Source organism: Furipterus horrens, unplaced genomic scaffold (genome assembly GCF_987537825.1).
Source record: "Furipterus horrens unplaced genomic scaffold, mFurHor1.1.pri manual_scaffold_3, whole genome shotgun sequence".
Lineage (NCBI taxonomy): Eukaryota > Metazoa > Chordata > Mammalia > Chiroptera > Furipteridae > Furipterus > Furipterus horrens.
In genome coordinates, this window is record NW_028327173.1 from 142,210,512 (window position 1) to 142,236,266 (window position 25,755).

General features: G+C 35.9%; 1 protein-coding gene across 1 annotated transcript in view; it reads right to left on the reverse strand.

Moving 5' to 3' along the window:
* Positions 1–24,755, reverse strand: part of AQR (aquarius intron-binding spliceosomal factor) — an 88,290-nt gene extending 63,535 nt beyond the window's left edge. Inside the window, exons 1-9 of the mRNA XM_090270383.1 lie at positions 24,527–24,755; positions 20,938–20,994; positions 18,705–18,745; positions 12,420–12,455; positions 9,487–9,607; positions 7,303–7,443; positions 5,510–5,578; positions 4,354–4,454; positions 1,035–1,111 (exon numbers count right to left, since the gene is read on the reverse strand). Coding sequence (XP_090126509.1) covers positions 1,035–1,111; positions 4,354–4,454; positions 5,510–5,578; positions 7,303–7,443; positions 9,487–9,607; positions 12,420–12,455; positions 18,705–18,745; positions 20,938–20,994; positions 24,527–24,601 — 718 coding nt within the window. The 5' untranslated portion in view covers positions 24,602–24,755. The remainder of the gene's footprint in view (positions 1–1,034; positions 1,112–4,353; positions 4,455–5,509; positions 5,579–7,302; positions 7,444–9,486; positions 9,608–12,419; positions 12,456–18,704; positions 18,746–20,937; positions 20,995–24,526) is intronic.
* Between the last annotated feature and the right edge of the window lie 1,000 nt (positions 24,756–25,755).

Consider the following 25,755-nt stretch of genomic DNA (forward strand, 5'->3'; position numbering starts at 1 on the left):
CAAGAAAATCAAATCTAAATCCTCTTAACTGAAAGATTTCAATATACTAATAATTAAGTGACTTAGATTATAAGCAAATGATAATTTTTTCTTTATACTGATGCTATTAGTAATATTACGCCCCTAATCAGGTAGAACTGATTTACAGCATTAGTACTCTTTCTCACTGAATTATAGGCATGATTTTCAGTTGTAAAACATTATTTGGAGGGTCAGCATTTATAAATAATTCTACTTTTTAGTTTAAAAAAACTACAATCTCATGCAAAAATAAAACTATATTACATCTATAGAGCTAGTCTTACATTATATTGCAGTTAGGAAATAAAATATTAGTAACCAATGACATTTCTTACATAGCATATATACACCTTTATTAAGTAAACAATATTCTATTTGCATTCACACATGTTTATGAAGATCTTGTAAAACCAGCATAACGTAATTGGCCCCGCTTGACATAAGCATATAAAAAACACTCACACAGCCCTATCTATAGTATACATACACATATATGTCTATATATAGTATAATCATGATATATTTTAAAGTGTATACTCTACATAAAATAAACATATTTGTTTCATCAATAAATGGGGGTCAGAAAGGAGGGAAATCCTTTCCATTTTGTGTTGTACTTTACACCTAAAAAAAATTTTCCTCTTCCTCTGCAAATAATATTTGATGTCACTTGAAAACACTATTCAGCACCATATTGCAAATGCCATGTCGACAGGGTTGGTGGCTATCTTGTTTACCACTGTGTCCTAGCTCCTTTGTCTGGGACCTGGCTCTTGCAAGAAGCTCAAAAAATACCTGCTAAATAAATGAACATTTCAATAACCATGCTGATGCCTTTAATATATGTGAATTTTTCATGGCAGTCACAATATTCAGACTGGTCATATTTGAAAAGGGGAGGACATACACCTTGTCATTACAATTTTAAGACAGTTTTTGGAGTAAAAATTAGTAAATCCCATAGGGCCATCTAAATAACTTCACAAACAAGCTGAGTAGAAGAAGATAGTTACCGGAAAGCGGAACTGATTTTAGCACAGAGATAAACTTCTGGATGAGTTGTGAAAGAAATCTTCTTTCTTGATAGGCTCTAAAATCAGAGATATAATGTTGATCAATTATTCTGAAAATAATTATTTCAAAAGTAAAACAGCCTTTCTTATACTGTTCAAACATTCCATTTCTCTTTCCTTCTTATGTAAATACAGCACTACATGAAGAAAAGAAGAGCCTAATCACTGGTCTAATAAGCCAGCTAAAAAAAGCACCTCTTTCTTTTTAATGTAAAAGTTGTCACTTGTGATTTAAAGGTCAGGACAAAAAAGGAGTTTTCAAAATCTCATTTATAGTCTTCCCTTAACATTAAAAATCTAGCATTTAAGTATGTAGTTAAAACAAGATGAGCAATTTTATACTTTAATGTATTTCAAGTATTAAATATAAGAGTATTATACTGTCTAAAAATTAAATGTTAGTTTAAAAAACAACTTTCTACTCCCTACTAATTTAAGATGCACTACATACCAATTAATCAACACACAATCACCAGGTATCAGATAGCTACAAATGATAATACCAGTCCTGCTGGAAATATAAAGGAGGAATGACTAAAACTTGAAATGACAAGTCATATAGTAAAAAGATAATTAGAAACACAAACCAGCATGCATTTAATAAAACTGCCTGACATTAATTGAGCATTTCTGTGCCAGGGTCTGAGCTGTGTTAAGTACTTCATATGAACAATCTCATTTAATCCTGAAAACCGTTCTATAAAATAGGCACTGCCGTCCCAATTTCACAGCGAGGCTCCAAGAAGCGAGCTAACTTGCCCAAGGTTACATGGCAACTGAGTGTGGAACCTAATTAAATCTGATTATGGAACAATACTCTAAATCAGCAATTTTTAACCTTTTTCAACTCATAGCACATATAAACTAATTACTAAAATTCTGCGGCACACCGAAAATGTATTTTTGCCAATCTGACAAAAAATGGGTATAATTCTGACTCCTTCACAGCAGATGGCTGTTGCTGTTTAGGCTATTGTGACTCTTTAATTTGATGATCGAAGGGAAGAGATCAGGGACCCTGAGTCAACAGTAAGGCACTGCATGTTTTAACAATTTTTGCAGCGCACCCTTGTAAGTTGCTGCTCTAAAGACTGTAACCTTTACACACTGGTGTTTCAATAAAAAATATATACAGTATGTTTCAGGAATTCACAAGAAAGCACTGTGACCTAAAGCAGTGGGTCTGAAAGAGTGTTTAGAAGGTTAACATCCAATCAAATGGAGTGGAAGGGAAACGGCACTAAGGGAAGGAATATTTTTAGGAAACAATGAATACAGTCCAGTGATTTGGGAGAGTCGCAAGAAATGGCTGGAGGTTTATGAATGCCACTGTAAGGAGACGAGAATTTATCCTATGGGAACTAGGAAACCACTGAAAGCTTTTGAGTAGGAATATAACAAAATAAACACAGTTTTCTATGAAGATGGCTAGTTAGACTCATTATTGTAGGAAAGCTAGAAGAAACGTTAAATAGGAATTTATTGTAGTGTCAAGAGGCTAGTAAAGGGGAGACTCAAAACACCCTGGAATTTATTTATACGCTATTGTATATTTATTCTTACATGTTTAAACCTCAGTCATCTTCAAAGTTCTCTCCAACTGATGCAATACACATATTGAGACGTTTTTTCCCACTGCGCAAAAGTTTTTGAGCGCAGCGATTTTGATGCCTTTTAGTGTTCCTGCCATTTTTTGTTTCACCTCCTCCACACTGGCAAAATGTTTCTCTTTGACAACTTTTTTCATTCGGGGAAACAAAGAAAAGTCGTTTGGAGCGAGATCGGTGAATAGGAAGGGTGGGGCATGGGGGTCATGTCGGTTTTGGTCAAAAACTAATGAACTCTCAGTGCAGTGTGGGCAGAAGCACTTGTAAATCACCCTTCATGAAATGGGAAGACAGGTTTAAAGTCTTTAAAAAAAATTCACCGAAGCCAAATGCAGCCTCTCACAACCCACCAGCTGGTACACTGATACGGGTGGGTTCCTAGAATACTCATCTAGTGGGGGAGGTGGGGGGAGCTGGTACTACACGAGACCTGCCCTCCAGAAGATAATTTCGGTTTTTGGGGGTCCTTGCTTGTAAAAGCTTCAATTGGACAACAGAGTGTGAACAGACAAGAAAGAAACTGAAGGACAAAAGATGAATCCAACAGGACTGGCTGACTGGATATAAATAGCTAGTCAAGAGACTTAGAGTGCTCTAAGCCCAAATGGCTGAAAGAATTCAGAGGAACTGGACAGAAAGGTGAGTTTGGGAGGAAAAAAAAAAAGAGTACTATTTGGTTATGCCAAATCAGAGTTCATGGCAATGCAACCAAACAGAAGTATAGAGCAAAGAGTTACATAAAGACAGGAAAGTATAAACACCAGGGCCAGAGAGATTTAAGGGTAAACTGTATTGAGGTAATAGAAAGAAACTTTTTTTTTTTTTTAAAGTACTCAAATGATGCAAAGGTATCATGTAATTAGTCCAAAAGGAGTTGAAAAAAGCAATTAAAGATGGAGAAAGATAGAGGATTATTGCTGGAACAGTCATGGAGTAAATAAGGCAAAAGCACAATTAGTCTAGTTAGCCTCAAAGAGAAAGAAAAATAAATATCTTAAGAGGATGGAGATTGTTCCCTTTTGTCCTACTAATAAAACTCTCTTCGATGAATATCTGCTATCAGACTCCTGTCCAATTAATAATAATTTCTATTAAAATAGCCCATAACCTCACCTGCTTCTTTAATCATTACACTTGATTTCTTTTTCTCCTTAACATCTATCACTGTCTAACATACTATATAACTCATCTGTTTACTGCTGTCTTCCCAACTAAAATGTAAGTTCCACAAGAGCAGGAATTCCTTTCCAGCATGTTTGGTGCTCTAGCTCCTATACCTGCAACAGTATAGGGCAAAATAATAAAAACTCAGTATTTGTCGAATGAATTAATGATAGTTGAAATGTATAAAACTATTGTTAAGAATGTGGGAGTGAGAAAAAGTAAGAAAAGTTAGAGTGATAGCCTGAAGACTGGATAAAATTGCGAATCATTCCATGACAGGCAGGCTAAGAACAACTGGCAGGGAGAAGACCACTGATATATTTATCCCTAAGGCAGAGAGAAGAGAAAGAAAAAAAAGTGGTAAAAACTTTTCTTAGTCATCTGTTTGGTTCAGCACTATGTAAAGGAAATAACAAACCAGTCAGCATCATCTAAAACCCACAATCCAGCATAATAAACCAACGTGGAACAAAGCTTTGGCAACATACTGTTCTCTTGCTTCTGGATCCATCTTTTCATCATTCTTTTTAATCAAGTTCCAGAATTTTCTTAGCTTAGGTGTCTTTTTTAATTCTAATTCCAATCGTGCCTGAAAGAATAATAAGATATTAAATCACCTCACAGCTGACAAGCATAAAGATTAGATCAACTACAGGTTTCCTAATCTATGAATGCAATACAGAGCAATGGAATAAAACCTAAAAGCAATATGACAAAACCTGAAAATGAAAAAATTAATAACTATATTTTTAAAATCTCTTCAATTCTAACACTTGTTAACAGGGATTAACTAAGATAAAAGAAACTGCCTTTTCTAGTCAAGATTCTAAGCTTAATAATCATTCAAATTCCTTTCGTATTTCTAAAATCCCTTTCATTTTGAAATATATGAGCATTAACACTTATGAACAAGTGATTTAAGAAGTTTGAAAAATGAATCTCAAACAATGAACATAAAACAGATATTACAAGTAAACAGGCAATAGCCATACCATCATATTCTTTCTTATGGCACTTATAGTTTTTAACTTACTATTAATTGTTTATGTGTTTGTTTTCATCCCCATCAACCGGTACCTATGAATGAGCTTGAGAATCTGAGTATCTGCAAAAACACTTCCATGCAGTAAATGGAATCCTGAATAAAGTATTATACTGAAATTTTAGTTTTAATTTTACTAAGATGTTAATCTGACTTTGATACCAGTATGTCTTTCTAATAAGAATCTTATGAAAAAATGAAGTCATTAATGTTAAACATGACCTAGACCTCCTCCTAAAGCTATATGTATATTCCAATCCATGAAAATAGAATTTCAACTCCATATTGAGTCTCATCCAAAGACATAAGAATAAACCACATTTTGTTAAATTAAGGCCCTTCCATATGAGCTCAATAGATATTACTACCTTATATCACCTTACAGTACTAAAATTAGGTAAAATATATATTAATTTGCACATATATAAGAACTTCAAAACTGAAAAACTACATCTATGATTGAATGCAGAGCAAATTAGATAAAATTTTTTAAGCAGGAAAGAGGGTTTTTAGCTACAATTTTATATTTATATTAAAGCTACGTAGTCTAAATCCACATGTTGCATTTATATATACGATAGTTTATGAAATTAGATACTTACAAATTGTAAGCCCATCCACATTGGGAGGGAGATAAGCTGCTGTACTTGACTTCGTATCAAGTCTACTTCCTGTTTAAAGTATGAAGAAAACAAGTTTATAAACATGCCAGCATTTTAACCTAAGTCTTTACATATGCAGCATACTGCCTTTTTAAATCCTGGGGGAGGGGGTGGGAGGAGAACATGCTACCAATACTTCCAAATTAATGATATTGTAATATTAAGAAGCTTAATACTTTATTTTGAAAGATATAGTCAATACTCATTATTTGCTAAATCTGTATTTAGGAATTCACCTACTTGCAAAAATGTATTTGCAATCCCAAATTCAATACTCCTGACACTTTCACAGTCATTCACGGACAGCACACAGCAGTGAAAAATGTGAATTGTCCAACACGCACATTTTCAGCTCTGCTATAAATAAGTGTCCTGGTCTATTTAGTGCTATTTTTTCACATTTTAGTTCTTTCTGTTGGTAGTTTTGTTATTTAAAATGATTCCCAATCATAGGGCTAAAGTGTTGTCTAGTGTGCCCAGGCTCAAGAAGGCTTTGATGTGCCCTACAGTGTAAGTATGTGTGTAATCCAAGGTTTATTCAGATTTAAGTTATAGCACTGTTTGCCATAAGTTCAATGTTAATGAATCAACAATATGTATTACATAAAAGTGTCTTTCAACACAAACATATATAAAATAAGGTTATATATTGACTGGCTGAGGAAAATGTTGTAATCAGAGAGGCTTGCTGAACCTAATAACCCTATACTTTTCCTTAGGAGCAATGGTTCAGTTTTAGCTAATTCGGTGTTTGCAGTTTTAAAGAACTACCTCAGACGAAGAGAATTAACAGTATACTGGGAAAATAAAAAACAAAAAAAAAAAACCCAGAACATTTCAATAAGCTAGCTTTTAAGTTAATTAAACTTAGCATCAAACTAATACTAATTAAATCTTATTTCTGTTCAATTTTTTATAAGAAATCACATCTATTTAAATTTATATTTGCTTTTTATAGTTTAATCAATATTAAATGATAATAGTGGCATTCAATGGGGCATCATAAGTCTATTTGTTTTATGCCTTCCCAAGATCCATGTGAGGCAGTACATGGAGACAGGTAATAACCATCCCTCTCTTGACATTCAGTCTTCAGGATAAGAAACAACCCCACGTATTCTCCTGCAGGGGTCTAAGTGCACGATCAATTCAGAAGCACTTACTTTAAATAAATAGGTATATACCTTCAGATAACCACAGTAGGGAAGCACAAATGAAATATTAATTACTGTAAATATTTAATTTTTTAGAAGATAATCTTATAAAGGATTAGAAATGTATCATATACAAACCAAGAGGTTTTCAAAGATCATTCTCAAGTGCCCCTAATCAGTCAACTCAAAGCAACTTTCCGGCTGACTTGCCAGCCTGTGCATGAAGTATAGCTGGAGAAGAATGAAACTGTTTTTATGGGCAGCTTATAGTACAGATCTCATCACTCAAAGTTCCCATTAACCAGACTCTTTGCTGTTCTACCTTGGAGAATTTCAGTTCTCATTATCATTTTTCTTAGAGTCTAATAGAAAAAAGAAGAGAGCAAGTCCAAATCTATTAAAAAGCAAACAGATCTTATGAAACAGTTTATTAAGAAGTGGCTGAAAGAAGTGGCTGAAATTAGGCTGTTGGCATTATCCTCATTCCCCACTATTATGAATGATGAGGTAATCTCATCTACATTCAACTGAAAGAACAAGAAAACCTGCAAGTTCCCCCCAAAGATAAAGTAAAATTACCAAACTATTGAAGCAATGATCAAGAAAAAGCAGTAAGACTGTCTGTTCATGGAGTGAAAATTCACCATCAGTTTCAGCCAATGCTGCTTTCAAGATACACTTGAAAAAGAACGGGAAGTGGTCTGGCTTCTTCTTGAAAGTCTGGCAAGAGAAAAAATAAAATTCATTTTGAAATGGCTTACTCACCTCTTTTTCTCCCTTAAACAAGCACTGGGGGACTTTTAGAAGTCTTAAAAAAAGAAAAACCAAATAATTACAAAAAGTTTATTTGCTTATTTATAATTAATGTTAACAAGTCAAATATAGGTTTCAGGACTACTGAGTTGCAGAAATCTTTGGCTAATAAAATGATGGCTTATTTTCTTTATTTTTTCTTCTGTGGATTAAGCAAGTAACTAGCTTAGTTTGGCTTTGTTGTCTTATTAAAGACCTGAAGCATTTTGAGTCTTCCAACTTAAACAAAAGAAACAATGTCTTTAGTAAAAATTATAGTGCTCCCACTCTAATTAATCTCAAGCAGCCTCTCTTGTTTTATATTCTCTCTTTACCTTTAACAAGTAAATTTTTTTAAAAGTACAAATAATATAAAAATATTTAAGTCTCTCTTTGATCTACTACCTATCTAGTTTCTGCCACATCTTTCTTCCTTCACAGACAAGTGCTCTAAGGCTATGGCCCACACTAGCTGTTCTCATTCACGTCTCTAAAACAAGCTTCCACCCACAGCAGCCCCCTGAAGCTGTTATAAGTCCAATGGATTCTGAACTACTCTCAACTTCTGTTCAATGTGCTGAGGGTTCCTCTTCCTTTGTAACTTATGTGGCAGTGCTCCTCCAGTTCCAGCTCCATTCTTATTCTACCCCTCCGGTTACTTCAGCTACACCATATGCTAATGATTCCAAAAACACATCTTCAGTCCAGATTTCTCTCTTTAGCCCTAATCCTTACACTCCTCTGCCTACTAGACAATTTTATCTACATATTCCAAAGGCAATTTAAACTTGGGAAATCCAAAACTCAATTCAACAATTTTGTACCCTCCAAAGTATTCCTTAATCCTCTTCTACCTATCTTGGTAAATGGCATTATCATCCTCTATATTAAGGTGCCCAAGCCTAAAAGGTTATTGAAAATAGTATCCTTCTCTAATGCTACATCAGTTACCAAATCCAATCAATTTTACTTTCTAAATCCCTGTGTAACCTCTTCTCTTAATCCCTATTGCCATTTCTCTATTTCAAATCACCAAAGTGGCCTTTATAATATGCAAACTGATCAGGTCATTCTCTGGCTCAAAAGATTTTCCCTCTCCTTTCCTATAGTACAATAGTTTGAAGCAACTTCAAGAAATCCCTAAGATCGCTCAATAAGATACAAGGCCTATATTTTAGTTTGGGCTCTAATCTGCCATAAGATGGTAGCAACTTAATGAATATATGATAGAAGCGACCATGGTTTTATCTTAAAGAGTCTAACACCTTTTCACTTTGGAGACCATCCCCTCAAAAGAGATGACAAGTATCCACGCCTTTTCCTCATTTAAAAAAGAATGACTGAAAGGGAAGACACTCTTGATGAGCTGACCATTTTGTGGTGGCCAAAGAAAACCTAGATTTTGAACCTCTACTGACCACGCCTCCATTACACTAAGCACAAAGAGAAAACGTCAGTCTATTAGAAATTTCAAAAAAGGAAAACAGATCCCAAATCAGAGATAGAGAAAATTGAAATTACAATATAAACATCTGACTTGACTTTCGAAACACTATTTAATACATGTAGAACTACAAACATATATCTGTACTTCTAGTTGTAAAACAGGGCACTGAAAAATATTAGCTCACCTGAGCATTATCTCTTTGCACTAATTAATATAAACTTCACTTATCTGATTATTGGGCTCTACTCTGCCCAATAATCCATGTCATTCTTTGTTTCAAGCACGAAGCAGGAAAATAACTCCATATTCTTAATTTTTTAATTAATAGTAAATTAGTTTGAAGAAAATACTGAAACCAAATGCAATCTAATATTATTTTTCATATATCTGTTTTTACCTCAACATTTACTTTATTATTGGGTAAAGTTCTGTTCTAAAAGCATTATTTATTACCAGTAAAAGTTCTGCTACTTTGGAATGAAAGGCTTCAGTGAGCACAGTACAAAGTCACTTAAATCTGTTACCTCCCATGCAGGGACATTTTCTCTGAACTTCTCATTCACCATACAACAGATTGACATTAAATAGGCCTTGCTGGACACTTCTGGAGAATAATTCATCCAGAGGTAATTTTCAAGATATTGGCTGTGAAGAATAAAAAGGCATAAAATATTTCATTAGTTGATAACACCTGTAATATATTATTCACCTGAAAAGGCATAATTACTTACAACTCTCTGAAAACATTATGAATATCTGTATTTATAATTTGAGAATCCTTCATAAATCTACCTGTAGTCTACTTACTACAAACCTGTGTATAGAGAATGCAGTTTTGGAGAATGAGAGTCTTATACTATATTTTAAATAGACATCAAAGTTACTGACATGTAATTATCACCATTAGAACACTAGGTAGTCCCTTACCCAAGGCTCTCTGTAGAGTAAAAAACAGAAATATCTAACAAATATGATCTCTAAAACAAAATGGTAAGAAAGGCAGTTTCACAGATAAATGTATTAGAAAAATTAACACTAACTCCTATCAGTACCAAGTAACTTCCAGAAACTAAGAAAGGTAAGAATCAAAGTCTTTGTAATATTTAATTTACAAGGTGTTCACATAAGTCAGTTTTCAAGATAACTGGCAATTTCCCCTCAAAATGCCAAAATTCTTACTTTAAGAACTTGGTGAAAATATTCCTAAACAAATTACATGTTTCTGATTTCCAAACATAACTTTGTCATTTCTTATCATTGGGAATAGTTATAACCATCAATTACTGTACTGGGCTGTACTTTAAAGCAGTAATAAAATGCAGGATTTTTTTATTCCTGTTTTAAATCATTCTCATGCATAATGTTTCAATCACACATGCGTGTGCACATGTGTGCGCACACACACATGTAAGTTTTAGATTATGCTATGAGCTATAATTTTTTCACTACTTCTATACTTCAAAGGTCTGCTCACATCAGTATTCCCGAGTTTATCTTTAGCAATCCTTCTTGATTAATTTGCAAGAACCTAAGAAACAGAATATTTTACTCAAAATAATGGTCAAAAGGATCCAAGTTAGAGACCAGCGTGCTCTTCCATAAATAAAATGCATGAAGATTCATTTCAGTATTTTCTTACAAGTTTAGATTCCTTTTTCTTGAATTATGTCCATTAGAACTTAGCAATAGTCAATGTTAATGTGTCTGAAATATCTCTATTTCATGAATGTTCAGCTAAATTATAGAATTCTTTCTAGGCTGATATTTTTTTATTACTATTCTCACTCTACTATCTTCAATTGAGAATTTTACATTCAATCTATTTTCCTTCTTCCCCTTTGAGTAGTCTGTCTTTTTCTTCAGCAGATTTTAAGATCTTCACTCTCTTCCTTACTGCTCTGAAGTTGCTCTGTTCAAAATCTGTATTCTCACATAGAAATTACACTGCCCTGGCTGGTGTGGCTCAGTGGACTGAGCCCTGGCCTGGGAACCAAAGGGCTGCCAGTTAAGATTCCTAGTCAGGGCACAAGCCTGGGTTGTGGGACAGGTCCCCAGTTGGGGGCGTGCAAGAGGCAACCAATCAATGTATCTTTCACACATCAATATTTCTCTCCCTCTTCCTCCCTCCCTTCCCCTCTCTTCTAAAAATAAACACATAAAATCTTTAAAAACAAACAAACAGAAATTACACAAAAGTTTCTAAAAAGAAACAACTGTTTTTAGTTATTAAAAATTGTTTTCTGTTATTGTGCCTGCAATATGTTCTGTTCCCTTCTCCTTCAGTTCCTGCAATGCTCTTGGTATCTGATATTTGCCAAAACCATATAATTCTGGTTTTATCCTAATTGTATGTCAGCATCCTCTCAATTTTTTCTGTCTTCTTGAAAGGTGGCATAATATGATGGAAAGGGCATATTAATTAAGGGTCAGATGGGCCCAATTTCTACCCTCAGTATTCTCCTCTATAAAATAAGGAAGATCTTACTGGGGTTATTTAGACTTTAAATGAAATCAAGTATTCAATAACAACACAGTTCTTAGGATATAGTAGGTAGTCAATTACTAGTTAATTCACAACTATAAACTTTAATTTCTCTCTGTAAAAATGATAAAAACATCTACTTCAAGCCTTTTTGTGTGTGTGTGTGAAGATCAAATCAGTGTGTGTAGGGAGTAATAGCTGTTAATACAGAGACTCTGACCTCTGATGCAGAGCAAACCCCAAGGTACCACAGAGAAGCAGAAAAATGAGCTTTGGCATCAGACCCTGGCATCCCAGCTCTGCCAATTACTTAACTGCACTACCTTCAACAAACTACTTAATCTCTCTGAGCTCAGCTTCTTCCTCCACTAAATGGAAAGCATAATACTGACTTGGCAGGGTTGCTATGAGAGCTCTGTACGTAAAATATTTAACACTGCGCCTACCTAGTAAGGGCAAGTATTCAATAAATGGTGAATATTACTATCATCAACAACGACCCTGGCCTTTATTTCCAGCCTATGGACCATACTTGGTTGAAATATAACCAAATCTACCTTTATGATCTAAAAGTTGTACATTCTCTTTAGTCTGAAATATTTATAAGTAGCTAGGTCAGAACAAGACTGCCCTGGTAATATAACAACTTAGCCTGGAAGGAAAAAATGGCTATAGAATGCACTCCAATTTACTCACACTGATCACCAGAAGAACTAAATAAGAGTTCAGAAATTTCTCAGTACACACTATCTTAATTAGTGAGAAACAACTCAAAATACAAGTTATATTGACAAAGGAGCATCATCTTTGAAAACAAAGGTTTCATACACATATTCCAAAAATAGCAAATTACAAAAATATAAATCTCTAAAAATTTAGAATTGTTTTCTTAACCACTTACAGAAATGTACAGAAAAGTAGCTAAAAGTTAAATCATGTTGTCATCCTTAACTTCATCAAAGACTTTTAACTCACCTAAATTCCAAGAGCATTATCTTTCTGATGGCAAACCTAAAAATATAAAAATAAATAATAAAAATATTTAAATAGAAAATATAAACATGAGTTATTAATGCAGGTGCATTTTGGAAACTTGTTTTAATATCAACTCATATATCAGAATAATCATATTTAAATGTTCACTAGGAGTTAATTTTACTTTTTTTTTTAACTTGTATTTTGTTTTAGAGTAGTTTATTTCATTTTAAAAAACTGCCTAAGAACAATAGCAAGTAAAATCTTACCCTACCCACGTAAGAAACACAACCAGCACCATGACATACTGGGAATAACACAAAGATTCACAGCCAAATGATTTTAATCAAAACACAAATGTTTGCTATGGTCAGGTAGCTCAGTTGTTTAGAGCATCATCCTCATACACCAAGGTTGCAGGTTCAATCCCCGGTCAGGGCACATACAAAAATCAACAAATGAATGCATGGACTGATGGAAAAACAAATCTGTGTGTCTCTTTCTGTCTCCCCTTCTCTAAAATCAATAAACTAAAAACAACACAAAACAAAAAATCCACAAATGTTTATTAATATTCACTATATTGGACTGCAAGTTCCAAATGCTAGCCTGTGTCAATTTCTTTAAAATGACCACCATTTTTTTCATTTAATATTCAAATAGAAACATTCTGCTGAAGTCATGCCTTTCTATAAGCACAAGAGACACGTGTATATATATCATAATCATGGAAATCAGACTTTTCATATGCTCTGCAGTCTTAACATTAACTCTAAAATATTACAAAACTGTGGAGGGAATTTCAGACACCTCTCTTTATTATCTTTTTTAAAATAGAAGTATTTCATTTTATATGAATAAACCATGTCGTAGTAACAGGATCTCTTCAAATGCAGGTCCAAACATCCGCGTGTTTAGTTTTATCATTTTGTATGTTATAAACAAAGTAGCCAGATCAGAACACTGCCACTGGATAATAGTATCTAGCTAAAAAATTAAATGCATTATGAATTTATAATGTCCTAAAAGACCATTATCCTGTCAAAATCTTACTCCACTGCTTTCTATCTCTTAAATAGTTTCACTAAATAAGTAATATCACAGAATTTTGGTGAGAAAGAAATGCAGGTTTTTATTGTGGGGGGAAAAAAAAAAGCACAAACACAGAACACTGGCAACGTTCTGGCTTCTACAGTCAGCCAGGTCACTGAGAGGATACAACGGCTTATGTGACACATTCCAGATCTCCAGTTACAAACATTTCACTTTATTTGCATATTGGACAACAGAATTCGCTCAGTGCCCACTTTGCACATAACTGCAGCCTCAATTTGCAGCCACAAACAGGACCTCACTGATGACAGAAAATCTTGGCCCATGAGATGGACAGATCCGTATACTAGTCATAATGCAGTGTTACCTTTAAACATTCTAGGACTGACTATTTCCTAATGTTCAAATGAGGTAGAGTGGCCAATTTATTACTTTTTTTTTGATGACTGGAGAAGTGAAAAATCAGTCTTGACAGGTCAAGATAAAGTAAAAACACTGAAAAATTCTCTTCTAGCAATCCTGGTGGTATTCATTAAATTTAGTTTTATGCTTCTGCCAATAATCTTTCTAAGATAAAGAGAAGAGTTTAACTAAAGGTGTACATGTAAAATATAAAAATGGGTCTAGGACTAGACATCATGCCAGAAGACATTTAAAGATAAGAATGAAAAGTTAAAAGTAACAATATCAAATATAAATAATTTTAAAAATTTTGGGATTTTTTTTAAGTTAGCAATATTTACCGAGAGCATGCTTTGTGCCTGACTCTGTGTCAAGGTTTTAACGTGGATCTCATTAAATCCTCCTAAAGTTGAGTGATTTGTGTATAATAAATTAAGTTCATTAACTGTATTGTTAACTGTCTCATTAAACTTGAAGGAAAAGAGTGGAGAGGGGCATGCAAAGGGAATTTCTCTTGCTGTTTTAACTGTCCCCTGCTTCCTTTCTTGGGATATGGCTGTGTGAAAACATGAGGTCTGGAGCTATGGAAGTCCCCTTGCAACCACAAAGCGAAAGCCAAAACAAAAAAGTAAAACAAACAAACAAACAAAACAAAACAAAAAAAAAAAAATTAAAAGGCTGAGAAGAGCCCTGACATTACAAGTTTCTGGTCTACCTACTTCCAGACTTATTGTTAAATAGACAATTAAAGAACAGTAATTGTGAGCAAAAAGAAGCCAGCCACAAATGATTACATATTGCATGACCCTATTATTTCAAGTTCAAAAACAACCAAAACTAAACTATAGTGTTCATATTTGCATACTTACATTTAAAATGGTAAAGGAAAGGGGTATGCAAGGGCTTCTGGGATGCTGACTATGTTTTTTATTTTACCTTGGTGGTGATTATGAATTATAATAATTTAGAAAGTTATACATTTCTGTTTTATGGCCTTTTCTGTTATATTTCATAGAAAAGAGGTTTAAACATTTTTAATAAAAATAAATGTAAACACTGGCAAAAGTAAATTGTTCTATAAGTCACCATTTTTTTCAGTATATAAACTACTTGGATGAACTCATAACAGGATTAATAATTGCACCAAAGTGTGATTTGGCATCTGAAAGGGCAATGAACTCTGTCCTATTTAAGAACAGTATATTGAATAAGAGTCAGAGACAAGAATTTAACACCTGGCTCTGCCTCTTATTACTAGGAAACATCTTGGGCTTGTTACTTGACCTCTCTGTACCTCTATTTATTTCCTTAGTCATATTAATAAAATAAAGATAACAGTGACTATCACAGGGTTGTTTTAAGGATAAATAAGCTACTATTTGCAAGGTGCTCAGAACAGGATCTGGTAAATAGTAAGCACGCAAGAAGTAACAATTGCTTTTAATACATAAAATTAAAAAATATATTAAGATAAGCTTACCAAATTTGATAATGATAATGATATTAAATTAAATCAATTGTATAATATACCACATTACAGGGTGACTAGGGAATATGGTATTTTAAGAGATAATTCTGAGACCCTAAAAATGATCATTTGTAACATAAGAATATTAAGAACTGACTGATTTAATTCCCAGATGCCTCCTAGGGACATAGGGCTGATGTTCCAAAAATAAATATTATAAAAGCCTTAATTTATAATATTAAGAGTGCCTAATGGCTATAAATTGCCTATTTTGATAGGCTAGAAACAAATTAATAAATCTAACATCTAGCCATTCCCCAATAATGAAGATGCTATGAGCACATAACATAGCAACAGAACTTCCACAAGGCACTGGTCTAAAGGATAATCATTTAATTTTTTAAATATACACTACAATTTATATGTTATAAAGGTGCATTTAACTTTTTAAACTTTGAGACTTGAGGGCAGAGTACAATCATTTCAGTTGTATTTAAATATTTTAAATGGTACAAGGTGAGATCGCCCTGGCTGGTTTGGCTCAGTGGATTGAGCGTCGGCCTGCGAGCTAAGTGTCGCTGGTTCGATCTTCCAGTCAGGGCACATCAGAGAAGGAAAACTCTGACTCCAAAAAACCTCCGCTGCCTTGCGGCATACCTCTTCAGGGGAAAGGCTAAGGGAGTAAACCCCGACAGAAAATCCGGAGCCGGAGTCCCTAAGGCGGTTTGACGTTGTAGTCAACACCGGCAACTCCTGCGGCGCACCTGAAGCCAAGCTGTATTGACTCCGTCTTTCCCTTGGACCCTTCAGCTGCGAAGAGAGGGGGGGTCTGCTGCATGGGCAACAGCAGACCCTCCATATCACCCTGCCCAGGCTCTGTAGCTTCAGCTTCACTGGAGAGGACACTCCAGCGTCATCGCAAGATGTCGATTCAACACGGGAGGAGACAGATACCGTGTCACTCCCGAGTCGGACTGCACAACCATTCTCGGCGGTGCAGATAGACTCTTAAGAAGCTACACCATCGTCTCTCGAGACGGACGGCTGCCGACGACAAGGTGAGAATGTGGCTCTTAAAGCACCTGATAAATCCAGGTGAGCCCAGCTAAGGATGGCTACCTTTCAGCAACTAGAAAAAATACAGCCAAGTCTACATCATTTAAAAATTACTGGCAGTTTTTTATCTTTGAGGAACAAAGGTTCAAATAAAAGAAACAAACAAAAAACACAAGCGATTACTATTCACTGAATTGAAAGCCTGTTCTGAAGAGAGGCAGAAAAATAGTTCTCGAAGTTGAAGATAATTTTCAGATTCGTACATCCTTAATATATGAGAAAAAAGGATCCTAGGATTTATCTGCCTGCTCATCTTTAGTTAAGTTTCCTCAAGCAATTTTTTCCATAGCCACTGTCAGACCAACCCATCATATGTTATACACGAGGTTTATCCAGAAAAAGTCCAGCCATTATTAATACAAAGAGAACAGTTTGCGGGACATCTATGTAACCTGGCAGCCAAGGAGAGTGGACAGGAAAGCGCATGAGTGAACGATGAAAACTTAGCTGTACTAGTCAGTGGGGGCAGTAGACCCATTGTATGAGCATGTGTGCTGTGTGGCCGTCACATTCAAAATGACTGAGCAAGCCAAGCAACAAATCTGCATAAATTCTGCATCATGCTTGAGCATTCCGCCACAGAAACTATTTGGATGATACAGAAGGCTTTCAGGGACGATGCAATGAGTGACTGGCAACTTCATCATAACAATACGCCGACTCATGTATCATGTCTCCTGCAGATTTTGGCAAAACATCAAATCACCCAGGTGATTCAGCCCCATATAGCCCAGATGTGGCGCCCCGCGACTTCTGGCTTTTTCCAAAATCAAAATCACCTTTGAAAAGGAAGAGATTCAGCAAAATACGATAGGGCAGCTGATGGTGGCTGGGAGAACTGTGTGAGGTCCCAAGGTGCCTGCTTTAAAGAGGACTGAGGTGTCATTGTCCTATGTATGATGTTTCTTGTATCTTGTATCTGCTCCAGTAAATGCCTCTATTTTTCATATTTCATGGCTGAATATCATCTGGACAGACCTCATATATCTGCTCAAATGTCATAGCTTCAGAAGATTTTTGCCTGATCATTCAATCCAAAATAGCAGCCTTTGTCACTAAATGCTAACCACACTTTAATTCATAGCATTTACTACCTATTGATATTATACATCTGTGTAGTTTTTTGTAGACAAGGGTTAGAAAGTAAGCTCCCTAAATTGAGACTTTAACTGCCATATTCACTGTTGTATCCTTAGCATTGAAAAGGAGGTTGATACAAAGTGGGCTCAGCCTAATCATCTCTTCTGAGCTTTACACCTAGACATCCAACTGCTTATTATATTATACATCTCAATTTGCATGGCTTGTAAGCAGCAAAAATTCAACATTTCCAAAAGTGAACTAATGATCTACAACCAATCCAACTCAACACCAATAACAAAGTTAGCAATGGCACCAGTAATCACCTAGCAACCTAAGCCAAACACTTTGGAGTCATCACTGATTCCTCCCTTTTCCTCACTCACCACATCCAACCACCAACCACCTCTCCATCTCTCTCTCAGAATGGGAACTCCTTTCCATCCCAACTTTCCTCACTAATCCAGGCCATCACTATCTTGAAACTAACTAACTTCCAGCCTCTTGCCCCCTCTGAATTCTCTTTTAAAAATATTACCAATGTGCTTACAACTCTTCACTGGCTTCCCCTTACTCTTCAAATTAAAAAAATAATAATAAAATTATGTGGTCTTTGGCCCTGCTTACTTCTTCTACAGGCTCACCAAACAATCATAAAAACCAAACAGCTAGTCTCTTATTTTGAAAAATATTGTTTTGCCTTTAAATTATTTGGCAAAACTTACCTCATAAAACTCAAACATATAATACATATCAAATCTGGGATTTTATAAGTTCTGTAACATTAATAATATAAATGCTTCTATTTCATTTTTAGTCAATTATCCTTTTAAAATAAGTACTGAGCATATATGCCTACAGGTGTAGTTATTATGTATGTTTTGCCTTTTAAAGTTTTAAAAGAGATTAAACAAAATGATTAAAAAATTAGTATTAATTGAACTGAAATTTTAAAATTTCCATATTTACTCTGTCACATTAATTCAAAAATAAAATAAACCGTTATGACTATTCAGCAGGTAGATTAAAGGTTTTCTAATCATTTCCCTGATGACTAAACCAAAAAAGAAAATTCTAAGTTATGATCATATTTAGTTAAGAAGCTGTGATAAGATCGAAGTTAATCCACTCTAATCTCTACATATAAAAGTTAAACTTATTCCTACCTTGATTTGACAATCTCTTTCTCATATATTTCTTCAATAACCTGTTATTAAAAATACAAAAATGTTTACTATCTCAAACAACTTTTTTCAGACCCTAAATAGTTTTCAATTACTAAGATTACACAAAATAATTTGGTTTAGGAAAGCTATTAAATATTACTACCACTGAAATAATACTTGAGATTTTCCCCATTACATTCTTCAAAATGTGAAATAAAACAAAATAGCAGAAAAACATAAATAATAAAATATATCTACATAAAAGTTTTAGAATCATTAAAATGATGTGTTCTAATGTAAGTGTTCCTTGATGGATGATTGGATTTTTTAAAATGTGGTACATATATTCAGTGAAATACTACTTAGCGATAAGAAAAGATGAAATCCTTCCCTTTGTGACAACATGGATTAACTTGACAGTATCATGCTAAGCCAAATAAGTCCGATGGGAAACAACAAGAGCCATATAATTTCACTTATCTGTGGGATATTAAACAGAAAGCAACAAACAAACAAACAAATTCATAAATACAGACAACAGTGTGATGGTTACCAGAGGGGAAGGGGTTGGTGAGAGGATGAAGATGGTAAAGGGGGTCGAGCTTATGGTAATGGAAGGAGACTAGACTTTGGGTGTTGAGCGCAATGCAATATACAGATCATGTATTATAGAATTTTACACTTGAAACTTACATAATTTTATTAATGAATGTGAACCCAATAAACTTAATTTAAAAATGAGGTGTTTGCATTATTTCTAGAAAAAATAAAAGTTCATAAGATCAGGGTATTTTTAAAAACCTAATTTTGAAGTATACAAATATTATCACACTCCATCTAAGAGTCATAACAATGTGCTTTCAAAAGCCAGAAAGAAAGTAAATTAGAAGTATAAAGATATAATAGAAGCAAATGCTAATTGTTAGTTTTCCAAATACATGATAAAGCCTCAGAAAATTTTATTTTATAGTAATATGATGTCTTTTAACTGCTCAAATCATATTTGTTAAATAAATGTGGGTGGTAGAGGAAGACAATTAGGCAAATACGGCTTGTTCAATTTATGAAATTTTCTTTACTGCTTTTCTTTTTATTAAAATTAAAATAAAATAATAAAATGAAGGACATGTTCTCCCTTAAATACCAACCCGTAGTACAGTTCTTCTAAGTAGGCATATATAGGTTAATCTAGAATTATTACTTGTGTTAACTAAAACAATCTGCATATAAATTTAATTTCTAAAAATCTTAATATAATTAGGTTCAACTCAATCTAGCAGTGTCATTAAGATATTTTTGTTATTAATGAAAAACGTTTCTAGGAACCCCCAAACCCAATATATACAAACATATCATGTATACAAACAGCACATAATAAGAGAAAGTAACCCTGTTAATAATTAAGATTAATGTATGCCATGTTTATTAATATCCTCCTGATGAATAAAATGGGATTGCTAGCAAAACAAAATATATTTATGAATAAAACATTTAAGCTCAAATAATGTAAGAAATTTGGGGTTAAGTTCCAACTGACTAAGGTATCCTTAAACACTACCATTCACTTTATAACAGCAAAGCTGAAAGCAAGTCTTGATTACTTGTTAAGTGGCATGCAATATGCCAGCCCCATTTCATTTAAAGATCTCTCTTTAAGAACTTATTTCAATGAGAATTAATTCTACATTTAAGGAATTTTTCCTTTCATTCATTCTACATTTCATCAATGGCACTGTAAATCCATTCCCTTACTATTACTGATCCTCAGTCATCTAATCCTCTACATTAAACAACTCCCACTTCTCTAATCATTATATTAAAGATCTTTATCACAGTTCATCAACCTAAAAATAAGAGAAAACAATAGTCTATTCTAAATAAACTATCAAAAAGTTGTAAAAAATTTCTCTATACTTACCAAGACTTTCATTACACCGTCATTTATAATAATAATAATAAATTAAAAACACAGGAAAATCCACACACATTTTAAAAGCTTAAAGGAAATTCAACAATATGATCGTAAGGTTATCCCTGAGTAGTTATTTTTATTTTCTTTATGTATTTTCCATATTTTCCAAATTTTCTAACATGAATACTTATTAGTTTGATAATTAGAAAACTATAGTTTTAACTTCTAAAAAATTCTGAAAGCTTTAGTTGAATAAGCTCTTAAAAAGAGATAAAACAGCATACCTCTTCAAAAAGAATGTTGCAAACCCAAAATACTTACCTTTATATCAAAAGGTGATTTCTTCTTGATATGGGGAGCCCAGTATTTACATGCTAGCTGCAAAAGCAGACAACATATACAGTAAGTAAGAGATTCATGTAACTGCGGAGCTAAAAGACTTAGGTTATTCAGTGACACGCTGTTTCTTAACAGGGCACTGCTGACTTGGGGAACAGGGTAATTCTACCGTCTAAGAGAACTATATGCACTTGCAGCTCAGTTGACATCCTTGGCCACAACCCACTAAATGCCATTCATGCCCTGCCCTGCAACCTGCCATTGTGATTCTAAAAAACACGGCATACTTTTAACCATCCACAGGGAAACAACAGAGCAAAATTTATAACCCTAGCCAAACACCTTCAGCAGAGAGATAAGGAAAGCTAGGTCCAGAAAGATGAGGTGAGCTGCCCAAGATTACAATTAGTTAACAGTTGAGCCAGTACTAAAAATCAGAATCAAAATCCTTGGGAATGTTAATTTGTAAAATAAATCTTTAAATGAGTAGTATACACTCATACACACCAATACAAAACCTAAAAAAATTGTAGTCCATCAGTGGATTATTACAGAGAATAAGAGTTAGTAGGTTATAATTCAGTAGATTGGGTTTTACTTGTAAATTGTGAATTTTGCATACACATATACAATGTCTCTAGATACTTAGATGGATTGTTAAATATTCAAGATACAACGTGTCTTCTTGAATTTTTTTTTTTTAATAGCCTACAGTACAATCTCTTGAAAAACAGAACACTTTGGCAATCACAAAGACTCAATATTGGAGGCACTCAAATTAATGGCTGATGAATGGACGAATGAAGTAATACCTGAAATGTTACCTCTTCTATGAGGCCTTCTTCAACCCTACCTGATGGTGACCTACTGATTCTTTCTATTTAGTCATTTCCTGCTCACATAATGTCTTCTCTGCTACTATAGCTAAGTATATATCACAGTCATCGCAAGATGTCGATTCAACACGGGAGGAGACAGATACGATGTCACTCCCGAGTCGGACTGCACAACCATTCTCGGCGATGCAGATAGACTCTTAAGAAGCTACACCATCGTCTCTCGAGACGGACGGCTGCCGACGATATCACAGTCAACACACATAAAGAGCCTTGCAAGCAGTGAGGACATCGGCCTGAGGAAGTTTCAAAAACATTACAGTAATGGCCCGCTCATATGACACTTTCCCAAGTTATCAATCGCCCTCCAGCCCAAAGAAAATACTTCACTCCCAATTATTCTGTGGTAGCCTCATGTCCTCATTCTGCTCCCTGCCCCCTATGGGTATCACAAAACTCAGTCATCTTTTCCTAACACCATACCATTAAGTGAACTGAATCTGATGCGTTCCCTTGGATTCAGGGACTTCCAAATAAACACGTAAATCCTATCTTCTGATCCAAACTACTTACTGTGAATCTCTACTTCATTAAAGATCTAGCAAATATTTATTAAGCATCTATCATGTCTCTTTTTTCTGAGTTTCTCCTTTTGGGGGGGGGGTGTCTAACGTGTGACTTCTCAGACATCTCTACCTCCAGGAATATCCTGCCCTCCTCCACACTCTCTAGTCTCACATAAAATAGAAACTCTTTCCATTCTCCACTTCATACAGCTATGACAGCACAAATTGTTCAAAATAAATCTTACTGAAAGACTAAAAGGCAGGACAAATGCAGTAGCATAAAAACGTGAGGTCAAAGTTCAGAGAGAAGATCTTCTTAAAACTAAGATTTAACCTCTACATCTCATTCATTCAATAATAACTAGAAAGCACCTTCTCTGGTCAGATGCCCTGAGGGAGGAGGAGGAAGAGCAGAAGGAGGAACAACGCCTGATGTCCTCTCTACCTAGAATACCCATTTCCCTACTTTCCCATTTATGTTTCAAAGTCCATCTCAAATGGAACTTTGTCAATGAGAAAATTCTGGAAATTCTTTCCTTAGACAAACGTAATCATTTTAAACTCTGTTCTCAAAGCACTCCCCTCACATCACTGTTCTGGCACGTATCCCACGGAACTACGATGAGTTCTTCAAGCCTCTTCCAGTCCCCACCCACAGACTGTGTACTCCCCGAAGATAAGGATCACAGCTGATTCATCTTTGCAGCCCAAGGAGCCCAAAACAGTTATCTGTCAAATATTAAGCATTAATATTTTTCTCATGGCCAAAGATTGCTGAGAATGTTCATTCCTTCCACTACTTCTTAACCTCCCAGTACATTCATTCATTAATTCACTCACCCATTCCTTCAGCAAAACACGTACACATCACACAATGTGTGCTAATACAAGGCCGGGTGCTGGCACTTCAAAGGGAATAAAACACATAGCTCCTAGACTCAGCTCTGACAAAGCAAGATCCAATAAATATTTTATGTTTACAAACATTCTGTAGGACATCTCAGTCAACCCTACAGTTTTACATACCATCCAGGGTCATTAACTTCCATAATTATATTCAAACCCAGACCTTGCCAATGTGCTCTAGACTCACATATTCAACAGCCATTTACAATTGGATGTCTGATGTCTACAGGCATCTCGTACTTTAACATGGACAAAACAGAAATCTTGACATTCTCACTAAACGTTCCCTTTTCCCAGTCTTCCCTGTCACAGTAAATGTCCATATCTTTCACCCAATTGTTCAAACTACGTTCAATTTGTCTCTTCTTCCATCCCTCCATAGTCAGTATCATCAAATCCCACTGCCTCTAGTTTCACAGTGTATCAGTCAACTTCAGTCTTTAATAGTAGAGTCCACCGTCTCTTACCTGGACTAAAAGTGGCCCTATTACTACTTTTGTTCTACCCTCATTCAATTTCAGCACAGTAACCCCAGTGATCTTTCTATCATTCTAAAAATTTTCACTAGATTGCTATTAAAAGCTACTGTGTTTAGAATAAAATCCAAATGCCATACCTCAGCCTCCAAAACTGTGCACGACTCTGGTCCCTACAAACTGACTCCGTGCCTTCATCTCACACCATAGTCCCCCTCTTACTGCTTATGTCTGCAGTCCTGGCCTTATCTGTCCTCACGTGCAAGCCCGTGTGCACTTGCTGTCCCCTGGACTTCTTTCTGCTTTTCCCAAAACTGACTTTTTTTATTCATTCAGGTCTTACTCAAATGTCACCTCAGAAAGGTCTTTCCTGACTGCCGTTCATACACGTCAACCCAGCCCCTGTCACAACACCTTGTTCCACTTTCCTGACAGCACTTACCACGATCTAAAACGGTACTGCTCATCTGTCTGGCTTAGCCCTCTGAAATATAAGCTCCACGAGAAAAGGGAACCACTAAATGACTTTCAACACAAAAATGCAAGTATCTGAAAAACTGACGATCTAATCTAGTCTAGTTGTCAGAAAGAGCCTGTCCAAAGTCATGAAGATGAACGATGGTGAATTAACCATATTAAGGAAGGGCGGTGGGGTGGAGAGGAGGATTCCAAGAGGAGGAAACAATGCTAAAAGGCCAGAAGGTTAAAGATGGCAAGATATTGACATGCCCTGCACCTAGGACGTCCTCATCCATCCCTCTCAAACACCGGACTCGCCCAATCGCACCTGGGTCACGAACTCCGCGTTGATCTGGGACACCGTGGGGGCCACGATTTTCTTTGGCTGAGCAGGCGCCGCCATGGCAGCACTCTCCCTCCGCTCCAGGGTTAAAGGAAGGACCTCTTCGAGCAACGGTGAATCTGATCTTCCCCAAAGAGGCGGCTAGGGCCGCCTAACCCCGCAAAGAAAGAACCCTTCGGCCTGGATACCCTCAGCCTTCACAGACCGCACATCCCCCCGGAAGCGGTATTGACTAAGGCCGGAAGTGTATGCTGGCGTTGGGTCTGTGCTAGAGAGGCAAGGGCTTCGACCTCCTCAGCGTGCTCCCTCTAGCGGCAAACTAAGAGAAAACAGCCCGCAGGTCGGATTGAGGATTTAGGGAGGGGTCAAGTAGATGGCGTTAGGTGAGGGCTTCTCTAGAAACGGTTACGGGGCAAGTAGGAGCGGGGTGGGCGGGGGTGGAGGACCTAAAGTTTCTTTCAACCCTGAAAAGTAGTAGTGAAAAAAACAGGCCGAGAATGCGGGGCTTGGTTTTAACTTTTTAACAGACTCATGGATATTTAAATTGACAATGAACTGCGCGTAGAGTAAAATTTGATCCGTTTTCATAGGCGTACGTCCGCCCTGGCTGGTTTAGCTCAGTGGATTGAGCGTCGGCCTGCGAGCTAAGTGTCGCTGGTTCGATCTTCCAGTCAGGGTACATCAGAGAAGGAAAACTCTGACTCCAAAAAACCTCCGCTGCCTTGCGGCATACCTCTTCAGGGGAAAGGCTAAGGGAGTAAACCCCGACAGAAAATCCAGAGCCGGAGTCCCTAAGGCGGTTTGACGTTGTAGTCAACACCGGCAACTCCTGCGGCGCACCTGAAGCCAAGCTGTATTGACTCCGTCTTTCCCTTGGATACTTCAGCTGCGAAGAGAGGGGCGGTCTGCTGCATGGGCAACAGCAGACCCTCCATATCACCCTGCCCAGGCTCTGTAGTTTCAGCGTCATCGCAAGATGTCGATTCAACACGCGAGGAGACAGATACGATGTCACTCCCGAGTCGGACTGCACAGCCATTCTCGGTGGTGCAGACTCTTAAGAAGCTACACCATCGTCTCTCGAGACGGACGGCTGCCGACGACATCCGTGAAAGCATCACCAAAATCATAAGCATATCTAATGCCCCCAAAAGTTCCCTGGTGCCCTTTTGCAATCCATCCATATCGCTACTCCTACCCACCCATACTCAGGT